At 37.2% G+C, this 21,325-nt stretch overlaps 1 protein-coding gene across 5 annotated transcripts in view; it reads right to left on the bottom strand.

The window, feature by feature from the left end:
- Positions 1–21,325, bottom strand: part of TLK1 (tousled like kinase 1) — a 173,320-nt gene that overhangs the window by 75,643 nt on the left and 76,352 nt on the right. For 4 of the 5 annotated variants that reach the window (XM_027964869.2, XM_042243732.1, XM_027964871.2 and 1 more), the window contains one exon: positions 8,082–8,153. In XM_027964869.2, coding sequence (XP_027820670.2) covers positions 8,082–8,153 — 72 coding nt within the window. Of the gene's footprint in view, positions 1–6,978; positions 7,048–8,081; positions 8,154–21,325 lie in introns of those variants that run through there. The other variant, XM_060409774.1, reaches the window with a different exon arrangement.

Here is a 21,325-nt window from a genome sequence, read left to right as displayed (position 1 = left end):
TTGCCACAACTTGGGGTGGGGGCCAGGGGATGGGTTACAGATATCTAATTTATCATGTAGAGATGCTGCTAAGTATCCTATGTTACACATGTCAACTCTCTCCCCACCCCAAGAATTATCTGGCCCCAAAGTCAATAATGTTTAGAAACCTTGGTTTGATGAATACATTAGAATTATATGTTGACACAAAAACTGCTTGTGTATTATGTGACAACTAAAGGCGTTATCAAATTTATTTATTCAACAAATATTTACTATGCCTCTATGATGCTTAAGTGCTATACCAGAGTCCACTTTAAAGTATGTTTCCATTGTTAAAGTGACCTAGCATTTTTCTCTTCAAATACTGTTTTTATTCGTCAGCTTAGAATTTTCTTGCTCTAAAAATCACCCACCCACACTAAATGTACTTTTTTTTAAAAAGGGAAACACTAAAAAAAAAGGGGGTGGGGGGACATTTAACAGCTGTTTGTTTGCTTTCTAAATAAATGGCCTACAGAATCAAGATTTATTGATTTATAAGAAATCAAAAATAATCTAGACAGAGTATACCAGAGTTTCTAAGAAGGGAGCCTAAGTGCGCTTATTTTGGAAAGGTGATTCTGACACACACAGTCCTCCACTTTCATGGAAATGGGAACACAGAGCCAGTCAGTACTGGGCCAACATTTGACTTCCAGTGTTCTTCCTTCCCAGACACTAAGGACATACAGGCAACCAGGACAGACTACCTCCTTTGCTGTGGACTCTGTCACATAATGTATCTTAGCACTGGATGCTCCATAACTCTAACTGAATATACTTCCTGTAAGAACAGGTCCTTTAGGGACTTCTACCACCCTTCACTGGAGGGTATGTGGGTTCAATCCATGGTCAGGAAACTAAGATCCCACATGCCATGGGATGAGGTCAAAGAAGAAAAAAGCATGTTCTTTAGTGTTTAGTGGTAGACTATTTGAATACAGTTTTTTCTTTTTAAATAAAAGGAAATTCCAAGTAATTCCAAGCATTTCACAGAAACTATAATTTCTAAGTTTGATATTAGTCTTAATAGAGAAAAAAAACACACACACACATTTATTCCCCTACTGAGAAAATGTCTTTATTGGTGATACAAAATCTTACTAATCTCACCAAGTACTATAGTAAGAAGTCTGTGAAAAAATACTGCCAGTGGAAGATAGGTAAAGAAGACAGAGGAACTAAATCAAACAGAACATCACAAAAGTCATTTATCAGTCTAAAACATTTCAGAAAATAATGTAGGTTACAGGACACAAAGAATATTTCTTAAAATTGATGAGGACAGTAAAATTAGATATCTAACAATCTAGAAACTGAACAGATTTAAACAGAATAAAGTAACAAAGTAATTCATTTAGGGAGAAAGAGGTATAAAAATCTAACTTTCACTGACATTTAACTATACACCACTAAATTAATTTTTCAAGTTTTCTTTCTTAATGGGTGCTCAAACTAGGACATTAAAGAAAAGGTCTGTCCAGGTTATAAGATGTGTGTGTGTGTGTATAGGGAGAGAGAGAAGTAAAACTTACATGAATTTTAAAAATCAATCTAAAACCTGAAATTCAAGGCCAGTATTACCTCTACTTACAAATAAAATCATAACTTCCAATCAATCTAAAGTCACTAAGTATTCATGGAGGAAACATTTCAACTAAAGAATATGTAGAGGACAAAAGGGAAAAAGTAGAGATAAAGTAAAGATAAAAAAGTAGAGATGGGGATGTACATAAAAACAAAGGTAAGACAGAAAATGCTCTCCTAATCCAGGCAATTCATGAATACCAGAGAATCAATTTATATATTTAATCAATTCATATATGTCTATGCATAATTCTAATACCAAAAAGGAGATTTTTAAATAAAAGAACTATTTAAGAACTATATAAATAATATGACTTGTTCTAAAGATGAAAATAATGCACCCCTAAAGCCAAGTCTAAGGTTGTTTTATTTCTGATTCCCTAGTGTTCTTAATTTCTACTTCTTCCAGAATATGAAAGTAAAAACACACATGTGGCCCTTTAAAAATTATTTTTAGAAAAGAATAAAACTAAGCATTAATGCTTCAAAGTGTCTTCAACATCATAACTTCAATTCAAATAAGGAGGGGAAAAATTGGATTTAAATACCAAGACTATTTCTATAAATTAAATTCAAATGAGAAAGTTAATTAGATCTTCTTTCATAAAATGGCTTTCATTAATCAACATTAGTTCCTCTTTGCTTTCTGTCACAAGAGTGGTATCATCTACATATCTGAGGTTGTTGATACTTCTCTGAAGACAATCAAGGCAATGTATCTATACTATATTCCTCTTTCATTACAATCATTACAATTCTGAAAGTGCACCAAAGTTTAAATGTTTAGATGCAACAACTGTTCTAGCTTCTGTGTATCTGTAACTTAAAAATCCTTAATCTTAAATAAACCAAATATCCCCCCAAATGCACTTGGATCAAAAAATAAACAGTAATTCAATGCCAGTGGATACATGGTAAAAGAACTGATAATTACCCAGAAGGAAGGGGAGAAAAAAGTTTAGTTCTAGAAAAGGACAGTATGTATTTTATTTTTTTATTTTATTTTTTTATTTTTTTGGATAGTATGTATTTTAAACTGTTCAACTATGATTCAGGTTATACAGAAGTTGTATAAAAGGAGACGAAAGGATCCTGCAAGGAGTATGGCAAATGGGTGGAAAACATTGACAAAAGGAAACATGGGCTCCTTATCTAATCCTCATAAAATAATCTGTACTTTCTTCCAGAAATAATAATAATCTGCCAGGCGGTAAGCACACAGACAGTGTGTCTCTAATTCCTTCAGGTATCCTAAGACATTTAAATAAGGTGAGAGACCCCTCTCCCCTGTAAGCTCCTTCCTGTCTCTCCCATAAATTTTTTTTTTATCATTCTCCTCACACCCACAATCCACTCAAGATTCTCTCCTTCAGTTGATAATCTCTCTTTCCACTCTGAAGAAAGAGAGAGGTAATTAGGTATGAAAGTTCACTGATCAGAGAAGACTGTTCCTAGCCAGTCCTATCCACAACTAGCCCTGTCCACTGAGTCTGGACCTTCCTACCACCTCTGGGAAAAGTGTACTTTAGCTCCTCCTCTCTCTTCAGCACTCTGCTTGTCCCTGTCCCATCAAAGGTCTGCAATCTCTCCCTAGCACATAATAAGTCAAGTCTGTTGAGACTCTGGATACCACCTCCTTTTCTTGCAGTCAAGGTTCTTCCAAGAGCAGTCAATATTTGCTCACTGTCCAATTGTTCCTTAATCAACTACTATCTGGCATCTTGCTCTCATTAGGCTACTAAAACTAAGCCTGAGTGACAAATTCTTAAGTCATTTTTTAATTGTTATCTTAGCTGACTTTCATAACATTTAATCCTCCTTGTTATTCTCCTTCTCCTCTCACTCCTCTTGTATCCACCTCTTTACCTCCTCCTACTCTTTCTCCAGTGGCTTCCCTGGTGGCTCAGAGGTTAAAACATCTGCCTGCAATGCAGGAGACCGGGGTTTGATCCCTGGGTGGGGAAGATCCCCTGAAGAAGGAAATGGCAACCCACTCCAGTAACTCTTGCCTGGAAAATCCCATGGATGGAGGAGCCTGGTGGGCTGCAGTCCACCAGGTCACAAAGAGTAGGACAGGACTGAGCGACTTCACTTTCACTCTTTCTCCAGCACACCCATCTTGCCCGCTCACATTTCCTAGCATTACATACACCATCAGGATGAGTTTATCTATAAAAGCAGTTTTTAAACTTCTGGGTCTCAAAACCTGTCTACAAACTTTTAAAAGTTGTTGAGGACCCCAAAGAGTCTTTGTTTATGTGGGATATAACTACCGTTTTAACATTTTAGTAGTTAAAACTAAAAACACCAGAACACACAAGTACACAATCAATAAATCATCAGAGTAATGATGTCATCACAAATCTTACAGCCTTTGGAAATTTTCACTGTAAACTCATGATGAAATGAAAATTTAAAAGCCAAATATGTTTTAGTGATACTATAAAAAAGGCAAATGTCTTTGCACTATTGTGTGCCAAAACCCACCAAGTCTTCATCTTCAATCTGACCTCCTTCTGGAGCTCCAGATAGCTTCCTCTGCTTTGGCCATTTCACAAGTATTCAAACTCAGCACTGTCCAGAATCTAATTTATTACCTTCTATGCTAACCCATTCATCTTCCTTCTGTGTTGTCTATCTCACTCAAAGACATTATCATTCATCTGAAGCTAACTACCTATAAATAATCCGGGGTTCCTCCCTTTCTTTCTTTACCCTCATTCAGTCATCAAACCCTACTTTTAAAATCTAGTGGAATCTGAGAGCTTGTTAGAAATGCACACACCCACTCCAAACCTGTAAGAACCCTTGGTAATTCACTTGCACATTAAAGTTTGAGCAGCATGGGCCTGAGTGGTTATAATATCAATAGCTGAGAGAATCCAAAGAAGGCAGAGTCCAAAAGACAAATTTGAGAACACTGTAATTAGAACTCCCACTTGAAGTTTTATCTCTGGTTAAACTTGGAGTTTTGTAAAGGCAACAGCATTCCTTAACTAAATGATCATCCCAACCTGGGTTTCATCACCCTCTCATTCTATCCTATTCACTGCCCCCTTAAGGAGCCTTCTTCATCTCTACTTGTCTTGTTTCCCTTCTTGTCATCTTCTATAAAGAAGTCCAAATTCCTTACTATGTAATACAAGGGCATTCAAACTCTGACTATGCCTATCTTTCAGCATTTTTGCATTATCTTCTCTATGTAAGAAAACCAGGTCAATCACCAAGGAAGCTTGTTTTTGTTTTGTCCCCCAAGCTCCTCAGATGAGCTAAAGGATAGTTAGGATTGATAATCACGGCCCTACATCTTGAACAAAATCATGCTGTTGTTGTTCAGTCGCCCAGTCATGTCCAACTCTGCGATCCCATGGACTGCAGCCTGCCATGTGCCATACATACTTCCACACAAAAGCACACCCTAGTACCTCTGCCTGCTTTCTTCTCATTCTTTGACCTTGTCGTCTGAGATGAGCCCACAGGCTTTCCTAAGGACTCAACTATCGTCTCTTCTTTGAGGGAAGACCTCTCTTTCCTCTTTCCCTACCTCTCCCCTGCAGGCAGATGGAATTAGAGGTTTCTTGCTCTTTCCTTCCATAGTACCTTGTGCTTACATCTGTTGTAGCACAACCCACACTGTTTATATAACTGTTTGTTCTACTAGACACTGATCTCATGTGAAAGCAAGAACTATGTCCTACTCATTTTTATATTCTCTGTGCTTAGACATAGAGGTTAGAAGATAACAGGTATATAATAAATGCTTACTGAAAATACATTTTTGGAGACTGCTGAACAGCCCCAGAGTGATGTAAAATAAAGCAAAACAAGACTGATGCAGTTTCTTTCGTCCAAGACTGGACAATTTCATCAAAAGAAAACCCTTTTTGTTTTACAATTTTACATTTAGAAATAAAAGGCAAGCTCATGTATGAAGTGATTCATATACAAACTACAATGAAAATTTAAGCTGAAGTAATCAACCTAACAGTGAATATCAGATGTTTTTCACTTTTAATAGTAAAAGGATATATGAAAACAAGAGGTTCTTAGTGAATGAAAAACAGTACTGGGAAGAGGTTAGAAACCAGGGGGATATTATTAGTAGGCTAAAATCTTCACAAATACTAAAAGAAAGTAAAATGTCCAATCAATGAACCAAAAATGCAAGATATGCATAATGTTTATATTATAATGTGGAAATAAATAGCAGGAAGAAAAGCTAAGAGAATGGAAATCAGGGTGAGGTAGGGGTGGGTGGTAGAGAATGCTATTAAAAAAAATAATAAACCTTCTACTGTTGTCTATAAAAACAAAAACTATTATCTTAAAAAAATAAAATATGTTATGGTTCAGAGAATGGATTACCAAAAGAATAAAATGACATCAGCAGACAACGGACTACTACATAAACTTTACTATTACGTGTACTGGGGAAAAAAGAAGTACTTCTATCCTGTAGCTCTCTGCTCTCAACAACTTTACTTCATGACCTATATAACAATCTGTACTGTGATGTATATGAAGTATCACCCCAAGGGAAATCATTAATTGAGCCATCTCGTAGTGAAACAAAATCTTCCAGACAAATCACTTCTTAAAAGACAAACCCCTGCCCCCAAATTTCCTTCTTCAAATTTTAAGGAAAACGTATAATCTGTAGTCATTTCCAAAATATTATGCCACTGAACCATTATTTTGTAAAAATTCCAGATGCTGAACACAAAACAGCAAAAGCAAAAAGATTTTAAAAATTTTCTACTGTGACCCCAAATGTCAAAAGAAAGCCAAGTACATCCAACGGTTAACCAAATTGTATTTCAGTGCAAATACCATTAAGGTCTTAAAAAAACTTTTTTAACATAAAAATATAGCCAAAAGTGAGCCTTAGAATTCTTTGACAAGAGGTGGTTATTTTCTTTCAAACTGATTCTTTTGGAAGAATTCAAATATTGCATCTACAACTTATATTGGGAATATGGGTACCTAAAAAGAAGACAGAAATATATAACCATTACAGGTGATCTAACTTTTCCTGTTTTTCTATTTAAAAAAAGAAAAATCTATCAAAAACACCAGGCTTAGTGAACATAAAAGAGAAATATCTAAAATTATTTTATTATCCTTCATAACATAAAACCCCATGAAAGAGGAGGCATGTGAAATTACTACATAGACCCAAACCTGTGGAAATATCAAGAAATGTTCCAAAATCCAAGAAAACATTCTTGATATGGTTTTTGAAAAAATGTACTTTGACAAGATCTAAACCTACAATTTTTCAGGACTCAGTGTGTATTAATTTAGGAAAAAAAAAAAAAACACACACCTAAACTGTGATAATCTGGTGCTACAGGGGCTACTAACGCTTACCTCAAGGGAACCTACTGCAGATAAAGTCCCGTCACTTGCACAGTCCTTTCAGCTGCCTGCCAGTTGTCTCTGTGGAAGGGAAAGCCTGATGAGTGAGAGCCCTATGCCACACTCCTCTGGAGTGTCAGGGTGCCTGCACAGAACTCCACAAAACTGTCTACCTAGAGACTCCTAGATGCTTTCAATAAAACAGGGCTTAAAAAGATGCCGCTGTTAATATCCTCCTTCCACTGAACACCAAACTAAATGGCTAAAGTGTGCTAATGACCTATTGGTATTATTATCATGGTGATAAATCTACACTAAACCAAGCAGAAAAAAGACTAAAATGGATCAAACAGAAATAAGTTAACACTGACAGGGGAAATATACATACACACACACACAAATGTTGGAAAGTGAGTGACAGAACTCTGTAATCTGAGAAGAGGAAGTATTATAGACTTTTATTTGCAAAAAGTGAAGCTGTAGCATCAACAAATGAATGCTAATACCCAAAGAACCTCCTGTCTAAATATTTTTTAAAATGCCATCAAGAACATCATGCTCAACGTGAACTATACCATGGATCCAAATATCTACTTATAAAATTCCATGTATTTTCTTAGTGGGAAGAGTAAGTGGGTGGGAAAGGAAGGAATTTTTCAGATATTTTTAAGCATGTAGACTGAAAACCAATAGCATGAAATCCCACAAGAAATTTCAAAAAGAAAACAAAAAACGTGTATCTGTATCTCAAAAAGTAAACAAACCTTTACTCAGGACCAAACTAAGAGGGAAGTATAACAAGAAATAGTAGAAAACGGTGAAAAACAACGTATTACAAAAATCACGTTCATCTCTTAGAATCATGAATGGCTAGCAACTTAAGAACATCTATTCCATTAATATAAAAGTTCATCTACATAACCAAAGAAATATTTTCTTTCTAATGTCAAATAGCCTTCAGTCTAATGATATGCTTCTAAAACAGAATAAGGTGCTCCTAAAAAAACAAAGATTAACATTAAACACAAGTATTAAAGAAGGAAAAAAAAAAATTTTTAAAAAGGTGATTCCAACTTTTCCTTCAATAGCAACATATTTAAAATGAAGTTACTCACCTCTGATTCTTTGTCACTCAAAGATCCCAAGCTTCCAAAACTGTGATTAGAGCTTTCATTATTTGTTGAGGCCTGTGAAAGATTTTTTTAAAGGTAAAAATTAGGAGTAATTTTAAATGGAACATATTACAAAGTAAATAATCTATCTTTATAATTAAAAATATAATTCCTTTAAATATGGAAGACAAATGAAGTAAAAATAAGAAACATTAAAAAAAAATAAACGCCAATGTTGTAACAACATAGCTTAGAATGTTTTATCAAATCAATAAAGTTCTGTTGTGTTTCAGGAACTGACTTCTTAGCTGATTTTTTAGATTATCAGATTCAGGAGCAAAAGAAGTGAGATGTTATTAAGATAAAAAGAGCCTTAAAATTACTTCCCAATAAAAACTAATCTAATGCTTCCTTTAACTAAAAGTATTATTTGTGTTCCTTAATCCCCATCACAGCCTTATCAAATTCTATCATATCTCATCCTCACCCCTTTGCCTCTTCATGTAAACAAACTGGTCAGTCTTCAGTTTCTCTTTGTTTGAGATTAGTCTTTCAAAAGAATCTTATATTAACCTGACCATGTTAACTGCTTCACTGAAGAGTTTCTAAATTTCTTTTACAATATTTTGGACTGTGACAGTAATGAGCTATCTCTGTCAGATAACATTTTCTATGTTACTATATGTTTCTATGATGCTTATTATTTTGTGGACTTTTTGGAAATATTAGTATCTTAGATCAATGTCTTGCAGAAATGTTTAGAGCAGACTAGAGCATATATGCCAAAGAGGACATATGAATGAACTTCATGGACAGGTGGGCCAGCTGATAGCTCTATGTTTCCCTTCAATCTGTAAGAGTAACTATTAATCCTACCATTACGAAGTTGCAAATTAGCCTATAATTACACTAGACTGACAAATTTCCAATTGATGACTGATGGGACATATTGCATATATGTCCAGGGCTATGCTGTAAAGGCTATTTTTAACACAAAACAGTACTTGAACTAAGATTCAAGCACTATTTAGAGGAATTTATAATCTAATTAAGACAAGATTATCAAATTAGAAATGGCAACACCATAAACAGAAATTAAAGAGTGATAAATTAGAAAGATTCAGGGACAATGGAACCAGTGGCAATGTTTCTGAGCATCCCTAAACCCCCAAGCCTACGTATACAACAAAACCGGGTGACAAGGATTTCCATAAATCTCCCTAAAATAGTATGTGGGAACACATCACCAACAGAACCTGCATTGTATGAGAAGCGGCAGAAGGAAGCAGAGTGTCCGACACATCTGAGAAGAGAGACTCCCCAGAGAGCTATAACTGGAAGGGTTTCTGCATCTACCTGCAGTCTAAAGTTGCGGCAGTTAGCCTCTATGGACTCTTTAAACTGATCTGTCACTAACAGCGTCACAATGAACATAAACTACTGAGCATGCAATCGAAATTGAGTGCATTAACTACAATGAATATAAAGAAATGAGAATAGCAAAGCTTTAGCAATCTCAGAAAGCAAATGCCACACTTCTGAAGAGTTCCCAAAAGCAACAGCAGAGGGCGCTCTGTAAGAAATGCCACCCTAAACCAAAGCAACAGAAAATGATGTGAATCGATCCATGAAATTGTTAAGGGGGGAAAAAAGCAAAAGGCACAGAATTACATCCTGATAATAAACGCATATCAGGAAAATACCCCCACCAAATAGATGAATTTATAACCGACCATTTCAAAACGAGCTAGAAACATGACTCAAGACATGAAAGAGCAACACAAATCAGAGGTCAGAAAACTAAGAAGGTAACGGAATTCAGGGAAGTATCAGAAATTGAAAGATTTTTTTCAAAAATGAAGATTAAACCTGAATGAACCCAAGAGAAAATACATACAACAGATAATGCTTTAAGAGAACAAGAAGGCAAAAAGTAGGAACAGTTTTGGAATCAAATGAACTGAAGAGATTAGAAGGGTGAGAGAAAGCAATCACTTAATAAAGTAATAAGGATCCAACATCCTAGTAACAGAAGTCTTTAAAGAACACCACCACAAGAGAACAAATCAGTGAAAACTATAATTTGAAAAGACTTTTTTGAAAACAAAAACCAAAATCTGAAACTACTGACTGAAGGAACACCACGTACACACGTACACTTAAGAATTCAGCCCAGAAGGCCAACATCTGATTTTCCAAAGGCAACACTTTACTTTTGTTGGAAGAAAACAGAGCAACATATTCCAGATATTCAAGGAAAAAACTATGAATAAAGTATCTTATGTTTGGTAAAATTGATTTCTCATCACATGGAAGACACAGATAAACTTATCAAAATGCCAAAAATTGGGAAACACTGCTCCCATGATGGCAAGCAGCAACATTCTTGCTGACACAGATTAGATGAGAAGTACATGGAATAGAGTATAAAACTGAATGGCTATATGTATAGAAAAATTTTAAAGAACTATGGCATGGAAATTCATGGAAAGCAAAAGCAAAAAATTTTTACACTATTTTCAATCATCTGTGTGGTCATTGTGATAGTTCAGACACTGTTGAGACTGCTGTGTGTGAGATACAGAAAGGAGTAAATAAATACATTAATTAAATTATTCTGAAAACATGAGATTTTTACCTTTCAAAAAAAATACACACCCCACAGACCTTGCCATGAGTAATAACCCAATATCTCTTATCAGAACAACATTCACACAGATAATAAATTCCAGAAAAAAAGCACATAAAACAACTACCTAAAAGCACTTGAGCAATCAAAAACAGGCAGAGTCTGATTAGAAGACAATATTTGGAAGGAAAAAACAGAATTGAATGGGTTTCCTATTTCTACAGCTTCTGCCTGAGAGAAGGCCCCTAGATTGAGCTGCACAGAGCAGCTGAAATTTGAATCAAAAGATACAGTCTTAGAGGCTTGAGTTTGAAGCTGCCACAGTAGCTGCAAAGATACATACTGGAAAATAAAGAACCAGAAAGAGAGAGAGAACCACAAAGAACTATACCCATGTCTCTGGCTGGTCACTGACCTATGCAAGAGTGGAACAGATTCTAAGCATCCAGTAAGATCTGCCATCCTCTTCAGGGAGACACAGTTGAGATTTCAGTTCAGCCAAATTAACTGCTTGAAAATACAAATAATAACCAAAATACTAACACTCTCCATAAAAACACACTAAATCCCAGAGTTACTATAATGTATCATTATAGTATGCAGGATATAATACAAAATTTCTTAGCATATGAAGAAACAAGAAAATGAGACCCATACTCAAGAGAAAAGACAATCAACAGAGACCAACCACAAGGTAACCCAGATATTAAAATTAGCAGACAAAGATCTTAAAGCAGCCACCTGTAAATATGCTCAAGACAAGAAGGGAAAATAAACTTGTTACTAAATGAACAAGTTGGAAATTTCAGCAGAGAAATAAAAATGTCAAAAAGAGCCAAATGGAAACACCAAACTGAAAAATTCACTTTCTAAAATAAAAATTCACAGTATGGGTTTAACAGAGAATGGATAAAGTATTGAAGACAGATCAAAAATTAGTCCAACTAAGAAACAGAGAAAAATAATGAAAAGAATTTATCTGCTAGACACTATTAAATAGTCTAACACATGAATTTGGAGTCACAGAGGGAGAGAAAAGGACCAAAAAAAAAAAAAAAATTTTTTTTTTTTTTTTAAGAAATAGGCAGAAAATTCTCAACATTGGTGAAAGACATAAATTCACACACTGACGATCCCAAGCAAGATAAGCACAAAGAAAATCATACCTAGGTACGTCACAGTCAAACTGCTGAAAACCAAAGTAAAGAAATCTTACCACAATGAGGTATCATCTCACACCTATTAGGGTGGCCATCATCAAAAAGACAAGAAATAACAAGTGCTGGCGAGGATGTGGAGAAAAGAGAACTTGCCTACACTGCTGGCTGGAATGCACGCTGGTGCAGCCACTGGGGTGCCCTCAAAAAAGTACAGAACTACCACGCGCATGTGTGCACACTCAGTCGTGTCTGACTCTGTGTGACCCCATGGACTGCAGCCACCAGGCTGCCCCGTCCATGAGATTCTCCAGGGAAAAATATTCAAGTGTGCTGCCATTTCCTCCGCTAGGGGATCTTCCTGACCCAGGGATAGAACCCACATCTCCTGTATTAGCATGCAGATTTTTTTTTTTTTTTACCACTGATCCACCTGGAAAGACTCCATATCCTTGCCAAGAACTACCATATGTTTCAGGAATTCCATTTCTGCATGTTTATCTGAAGAAAATAAAAATAGTAACTCAAAATTATATCTGCACCTCAATGTTCACTGTAGCATTATTTACAATAGACAAGACATGGAAGCAACCCAAGTGTCTATCAACTGATGAATGGTTAAGGAAACTGTGGGGTGTATGTGTGTGTATATATGTACGTAAGACACTATTCAGCCATTAAGAAAAAGAGAAATCTTTCCATTTGTGGCAACATAGAACCTGAAGACACTATGCTAAGGGAAATATGTCAGAGAAAGACAAATACCTTCTGATCTCATTTATGTGTGGAATCTTAAAAAAACAATAAAAAATTTAAAACCCAAGTTCAAAGATATAGAGAAGAGATCGCTGGTTACCAGAGACAAGTGGGGGATGGGGGAGAAATGGATAAATGGGGTCAAAAAGTACAAACTTCCAGTTATAAAATAAATAAGTCTTGGGGATATAATGTTCAGCATGGCAACAATAGTTAATAATATTATATTTGCATATTTGAAAGTTGCTGAGAAAGTAAATCTTAAAAATCCTCATCACAAGGAAAACAATTGTGACCAGACTGTGAAGAAGGCTGAGCACCGAAGAATTGATGCTTTTGAACTGTGGTGTTGGAGAAGACTCTTGAGAGTCCCTTGGACTGCAAGGAGACCCAACCAGTCCATTCTGAAGGAGATCAGCCTTGGGATTTCTTTGGAAGGAATGATGCTAAAGCTGAAACTCCAGTACTTTGGCCACCTCATGCGAAGAGTTGACTCACTGGAAAAGACTTTGATGCTGGGAGGGATTGGAGGCAGGAGGAGAAGGGGACGACAGAGGATGAGATAGCTGGATGGCATCACTGACTTGATGAAAGCGAGTCTGAGTGAACTACGGGGGTGGTGATGGACAGGGAGGCCTGGCGTGCTGCGATTCATGGGGTTGCAGAGAGTCGGACACGACTGAGCGACCGAACTGAACTGAACTGAACGGTGATGTTAACTAGACTGTGGTGATCACTTTGCAACATATACAAATATGGAATCATTATATTGTATACATGTGATCTAATCTAAATGTAATCTTAAACATCACTTATAACTCAATAAAAAACTTACAATTTAAAAAAAATCCTGAAAGCAGCCACGGAAAGAAAACACATTACATTCATGAGAACGAAAAAGGATACGACTGACAGCTAGCTTGTCACAATAGGTATTAGAGGTCAGACTTCATCTCTGGAAATGTAAGCCAGGAGAACTCTCGACTGAGACATAAGGCACAGATGAGGAAACAGAAGGCCTTAAGTGCATAGCTATATACTAAATGAAGACACTCAGCACCTTTCTGTGCTAACTTAAAAAGGTGGCAGCCAAAATTAAACTCTTCAGGTTGAAGATTACAGAATTTCTCTCTGGGAAATCAAATCATCATTTAAGAGACAAGATTTACAGACATCAAGAATCAAAAATCTCTCAGAAGAATGACCCAGTCAAGTCATCCTACTGAAGTAAAGCCTACCTACTCAACACTTCTAGTAAGTGTTCCAGTGCCTAACGTACAGATATGAAGAAGGCCCCGCATTACCAGATATCAGAAAAACATAAACAAAACAAATTTTTTTAAACCCACAGGAAAAACATAACCCAGGAAGCAGGAAAAAAAAAAAAAACTTCACACAAAAATAAAACTATCACTCATCTCACACGCTTAGTAAAGTAATGCTCAAAATTCTCCAAGCCAAGCTTCAGCACTATGTGAACCAGGAACCTCCAGATGTTCAAGCTGGTTTTAGAAAAGGCAGAGGAACCAGAGATCATTGCCAACATCCGCTGGATCATGGAAAAAGCAACAGCGTTCCAGAAAAACATCTACTTCTGCTTTACTGACTACGCCAAAGCCTTTGACTGTGTGGATCACAATAAACTGGAAAATTCTGAAAGAGATGGGAATACCAGACCACCTAACCTGCCTTTTGAGAAACCTATATGCAGGTCAGGAAGCAACAGTGAGAAGTGGACATAGAACAACAGACTGGTTCCAAATAGCAAAAGGAGTACGTCAAGGCTGTATATTGTCACCCTGCTTATTTAACTTCTATGCAGAGTACATCATGAGAAACACTGGACTGGAAGAAGCACAAGCTGGAATCAAGATTGCCAGGAGAAATCTCAATAACCTCAGATATGCAGATGACACCACCCTTATGGCAGAAAGTGAAGAGGAACTAAAAAGCCTCTTGATGAAAGTGAAAGAGAAGAGTGAAAAAGTTGGCTTAAAGCTCAACATACAGAAAACGAAGATCATGGCATCCAGTCCCATCACTTCATGGGAAATATATGGGCAAACAGTGGAAACAGTGTCAGACTTTATTTTGGGGGGCTCCAAAATCACTGCAGATGGTGACTGCAGCCATGCAATTAAAAGACACTTACTCCTTGGAAGAAAAGCTATGACCAACCTAGACAGCATATTAAAAAGCAGAGATATTACTTTGCCAACAAAGGTCCGTCTAGTCAAGGCTATGGTTTTTCCTGTGGTCATGTATGGATGTGAGAGTTGGACTGTGAAGAAAGCTGAGTGCTGAAGAATTGATGCTTTTGAACTGTGGTGTTGGAGAAGACTCTTGAGAGTCCCTTGGACTGCAAGGAGATCCAACCAGTCCATTCTGAAGGAGATCAGTTCTGGTTGTTCATTGGAAGGACTGATGCTGAGGCTGAAACTCCAATACTTTGGCCACCTCATGCGAAGAGTTGACTCACTGGAAAAGACTCTGATGCTGGGAGGGATTGGGGGCAGGAGAAGAAGAGGACGATAGAGGATGAGATGGCTGGATGGCATCACCAACTCGTTGGACACGAGTTTGGGTGAACTCCGGGAGTTGGTGATGGACAGGGAGGCCTGGTGTACTGCGATTCATGGGGTCGCAAAGAGTCAGACACGACTGAGCGACTGAACTGAGCTGAACTGAACTGAATACCCTAGTAATAGCAAACTACGAAAACGAAACATTTTCAGAACAACCCGAAAGGACCCTCCCTGGCTGTCCAGCAGTTAATACGCCACACTTCCACTGCATGGGGAGCAAGTTTCACCCCTGGTTGGAGTCTAAGATCCCGCATGCTGCACAGTGTGCTCAAAATCAAATAAATAAATAAATAAATTTTAAATTTAAAAAAGTAGATAGTGAACACCCACCCACCCCCAACTCCCACCTTCCCCCCGCCAAAAAAAAAAAACAGAACATCACTCCTGGAAATTAAAAATTTGATAGCAGAAACACACAGAAAATAAACTGGATGAATTCAAATATAAAGCTGAAGAAATCTTCCCAGGAAGAGAAAAAAATCAAAGAAAAGAGAAAACTAGAGAATCTGTCCAAGAGGTACTATTCCAAATAAGAGTTCCAGCAAAAAGAAAACTAATGAGGTAAAATTATCAAATAAATAACTGAAAAAACTTTTAAAGAACTGGTAAACATTAGTTTCTGGATTGGAAGGACAGACTTCTGAATCAAGCACACTGGTTCAAGGAAAATCTATACCAACACACATTATAATAAATTTAAATGCCAAGGATGTGAAGTTTCTAGAGAAGAATAACAGGAACATCTACATAGATCAGGAATAAGAACAGCACTGGAGTGCTCAGGAGTTACCACTGGAAGCTAGAAGGCAATGGAACAATGCCTTCAAAACTCTGTTAAAATGATTTCCAACCTAGAATCCTACACCCAAACTAACAGCTATGTGGGAAGAGGACAGCACGCAAGGTCTCACATATCTGACTACCCATTTACCTTTTCTTAAGAACTGACTAGAAAATCTGCATCAACAAACAAAAGAATAAACCAAGAATGAGGAAAATGGGGCATTTAAGAAACAGGAGCTCAAACAATGGACAGACAGAGAATGAATTCCCATGATGAAAAATAAGAGGGATTCCAGGATGACAGGCACCCGGAAACACAGAGAGTAACTAACTAGCCTAGATTTCAGAGGCTGTAAGTAAGGAAGTGTTAGCTGCTCAGTCGTGCCTGATTCTTTGCAACCCCATGGACTGCAGCCCACCAGGCTCCTGTGTCCATGAGATTTTCCAGGCCAGGATACTGGAGTCGGCTGCTATTTCCTTCTTCAGAGGATGTTCCTGACCCAGGGATTGAACCTGGGTCTCCTGCATTGAGGGCAGATTCTTTACCTACTGAGCTATGGGTCAAAGGCTATGCCAACAGAAAAATAAGATGAAAACAGGTAAAGAAACATATTTGAAAAAAGATTCATAACATCTGCTAGAGATTATATGGATGCTTACATGAACAGTAATAAACTAAAGAAGTCAGTCAACTGTAGGAAAAACAAAAAGTTGTACAAAAGTATTAATAGAAACATAATCATGGAATCTCAAAGCTGTGAATAAAATCTAGTCATAATATAAACAATGAAAATATCTAAATTAGGAAAGGGTTGTAGAAGCTTGAGGGTTGGATAATGTTAAGTGTTACACCTCATCTTTTATAAAAGGAAGTCAATAAATACCAAAAAAAAAAAAACCTGAAAAAAAACCCACAAAGAGCTGTAATAATCTTATTTAGAAATATAAACATAAAAAGTAAAATATATCTAGTGTAAGAAAAAGCTACAGGTGAGAAGTACTGCCTCTATGAAGAATGAATGTAGGGTTAAAAGAATGGGGCATGCATCATCTAATCTTCCTTACAGGCTTCTAAAGCTCTGGCCCTTGTGTGTCTTTTTCCTTCTTGAGCTGCAGGAATTCTTTACATACTCTGGGTATGAATCCTCTATGATTTTCCCTTTCACTCATATACTGGTATCATTTGAACATGGCTGCATTTATCAAATAATTTCCTTTATGACTACAGCCTTTTGTGACCCAATTATGAATCTGTCATTATTCTTGTTAAAGCTTTACTGGTTTTATTTTTCATATTCAGATCTACAAGTCACTTGGAATTGATTTTTCTATGATGGCACGGGGTGATGATCTGAGTCATTTTCTTCCCCATGTGGATATTCCATTGATCCAGCATGATCTGTTATAAAAGGCCACACTCCCCACTGCACGGCAGTGCCACCTTTGTCAAGTCTTAAGTCAGCATGCATGAAAGGCTCTGCTACTGGACCCTACTCTGTCCCACTCGTCTATTTTCTTTCCTGTGCCACCGTCACAATGCTGTAACTACATTCCTTGGTATAAACCTAAGAGAACTGAAAAACATGCCCACACGAGAACTTGTATCAGAATATTCACAGCAGCATTACTCCTGTAAAAAAATATATAAACAACCTGAATGTCCAACAACTGTGAATGGATATACAAAATGTGAATCACATCAATACAATGAAACATCCAATAATAAAAAGAATGAGTAGTAACACATACTACAATATTCATGAACCTTGAAAATACTCAACCAGATGAGAAAACCTGCCACAGACCTAAAATGCAATGTTCTGTATGACTGATTTCATTTATATGAAACATTCAGAAGGGGTAAATCCACAGAGACAGAAACTAGACTAGTGGTTGCCAGGGGACAAAGAGCAGGGGAAGAAAGCAGGAAAATGAGGAATGGCTGTAAATGTTTATAGGGTTTCCTTTGAGGGTGATAAAAATATTCTGGAATTAAGACAGTGGTGATGGCTGAACAACCTTGTGATATACTAGGTACCACTGAAAAACACACTTTCATAGAGTCAACTTTACAGTTTATGAATTATACTGCAGTACAAAAAGTTTCAGGTTGTTAAGGAAAAGACTGTGGGGGTGAGAGCGTAACAAAATCTATAACGGATTCATTTACACATTCAGATATACAGTAAGCACACATGAAAGCACAAACTCACAGACTTTTGAAGTCTTCAAAGCAGAAAAAAAATTTTGCAAATATTCACGATAGTTTTTAAAACATACAAGTAATACAAGCACACAGAAAGAATTTCATTATAGAAATGTAAATTTTCCCCTCCCTGATCAGTCCAACTATGCTGACGGGAAAAATACACACATTTGAATGCAGAGTTCCAAAGAATAGCAAGGAAAGATTAGGAAGCTTTCCTAAGTGATCAATGCAAAGAAATAGAGGAAAACAATAAAATGGGAAAGACTAGAGATCTCTTCAGGAAAGTTAGAGATACCAAGGGAACATTTTCATGCAAAGATGGGCTCAATAAAGGGCAGAAATGGTATGGACCTAACGGAAGCAAAAGATATTAAGAAGAGGTGGCAAGAATACACAGAACTATATAAAAAAGAGCTTCATAACCCAGATAATCACGATAGTGAGATCATTCACCTAGAGCCAGACAACCTGGAATGCGAAGTTAAATGGGCCTTAGGAAGCATCACTACAAACAAAGCTAGTGGAGGTGATGGAATTCCAGTTGAGCTACTCCAAATCCTAGAAGAGGATGCTGTTAAGTGCTGCACTCAATATGCCAGCAAATTTGGGAAACTCAGCAGTGGCCACAGGACTGGAAAAGGTCAGTTTTCATTCTAATCCCAAAGAAAGGCAATGCCAAAGAATGTTCAGACTACCACACAATTGCACTCATCTCACACACTAGTAATGTAATGCTCAAAATTCTCCAAGCCAGGCTTCAACAGTACTAAACCATGAACTTTCAAATGCTCAAGCTGGATTTAGAAAAGGCAGAGGAACCAGAGATCAAATTGCCAGTATCCGCTGGATCATGGAAAAAGCAAGAGAGTTCCAGAAAAACATCTATTTCTGCTTTACTGACTATGCCAAAGCCTTTGACTGTGTGGATCACAATAAACTGTGGAAAATTCTGAAAGAGATGGGAATACCTGACCACCTGACCTGCCTCCTGAGAAATCTGTATGCAGGTCAGGAAGCAACAGTTAGAACTGGACATGGCACAACAGACTGGTTCCAAATGGGGAAAGGAGTACATCAATGCTGTATATTGTCACCCCGCTTATCTACCTTATATGTAGAGTACATCATGAGAAATGCTGGGCTGGAGGAAGCACAAGCCAGAATTAAGATTGACAGGAGAAATATCAATAACCTCAAATATGCAGATGACACCACCCTTACAGCAGAAAGCGAAGAAGAACTGAAGAGCCTCTCGATGAAAAGTGAAGAGGAGAGTGAAAAAGTTGGCTTAAAGCTCAACATTCAGAAAACGAAGATCATGGCAGCCGGTCCCATCACTTCATGGCAAATAGATGGGGAAACAATGAAAACAGCGACAGACTTTATTTTGGGGCGCTCCAAAATGACTGTAGATGGTGACTGCAGCCATGAAATTAAAAGATGCTTATTCCTTGGAAGAAAAGCTATGACCAACCTAGACAGCATATTAAAAAGCAGAGATATTACTTTGCCAACAAAGGTCTGTCTAGTCAAGGCTATGGTTTCTCCAGCAGTCAGGTACGGATGTGAGAGTTGGACTATAAAGAAAGCTGAGCATTGAAGAATTAATGCTTCTGAACTGTGGTACTGAAGACCCTTGAGAGTCCCTTGGACTTCAAGGAGATCCAACCAGTCCATCCTAAAGGAAATCAACCCTGAATATTCACTGGAAGGACTGATGCTGAAGCTGAAACTCAATACTTTGGCCACCTGATGGGAAGAGCTGACTCATTTGAAAAGACCCTGAGGCTGGGAGGGATTGAAGGCAGGAGGAGAAGGGGACGACAGAGGATGCGATGGTTGGATGGCATCACTGATGCGAGGGACATGAGTTTGAGTAAACTCCTGTCGCTGACGATGGGCTGGGAGGCTTGGCGTGCTGCAGTCCACGGGGTCGCAGAGTTGGACACAACTGAGCGACTGAACTGAACTGACACTTAGGTAACCACTTTTTTAAAAATTGTTTTCAATTCAAATTTTCAACAGGCAATGCAAGCTACTTCAATTCATTTCTTATCATCTTTATAAGACTTTATGTCTCCACTAACAAATTAAATATACGTTCATTGATTTCTCCCTTCTTATTCAAAAGGTAATTTTCCTGCATTGCTTTCTTTTCTGTTAATACACATTGGAAAAACTCCAAATCAACATGTAGATAGCTTCATTCCCATTTTTCTTTGCTACTTCCTTTCTTTCAAACAGGTGCGGAGTATTCCACTATACAGTATAATGCCACATTTCAGTAATTCTTTATGGACCTTGCTGTGAAAGGAGAATTTAGCTCACTGGCATCACAGCTTCTCCTGCTTCCTGATATATTTTTATTTTCAAAATATCTTCAAAGATACTTTAAATAATAAACTTTCTTATTCTTTAAATTGTGTGTAACTCCTTACTACGTAATATAAGAAAATACATCTTTACACTGGCTCTTTATCCCACAATGATAGATACACTATAACTTTACATTAGTATAATTTATAACCTGTACCTTTACTTTCTACCTATAATCCTGCAACAGAGCCACAAACTCATGCCACAAGGATGTGGGGCAAGTAAAATAAACAGGTGACACAATCTTGGGATTAAGAGAAAAGCAGCAGCATATGATAGAATGTAAGTTCTCTCTCTTCTAGTGTTTGTTATCAGCTATGAACAGTGAATTAACAAATGATAAATTCTCAATCCTACGAGAACTACAGGATTAGGCTCCTGCAAGGTTCTCATCACAATTTCACCAACCGAGCAATACATAACCTTGTTTCACATAAAAGTGTGCTTCTGGTTAAAGACACTTTATTTAATATATACTGTCACATTGACCGCATGGCAAAGAACACTGTAACTCATGCCTGAATGAAGCTAATCTAACAAGCATATTCTCTCCCTAAGGCACATCACAGTCTTCTTGTGCTTAGAACACTACACTTTACTACAACCCTGAGGGGCTATTTTAAACAGGAAAACTACCAATAAAAAGCACAAAAATGTGGAGAAATATGGCATCAGGTAAACTGAGAAAAGAATAACTTGTTCATAGTATAAGAGCTTAAAATATAGGCAGACTATAACTTTGTTTAGCCTCC

This window comes from Ovis aries, chromosome 2, assembly GCF_016772045.2.
Source record: "Ovis aries strain OAR_USU_Benz2616 breed Rambouillet chromosome 2, ARS-UI_Ramb_v3.0, whole genome shotgun sequence".
Taxonomy (NCBI): domain Eukaryota; kingdom Metazoa; phylum Chordata; class Mammalia; order Artiodactyla; family Bovidae; genus Ovis; species Ovis aries.
The sequence above is the reverse complement of the archived record's forward strand: the minus strand, read 5'-3'. Positions and strand labels throughout refer to the sequence as shown.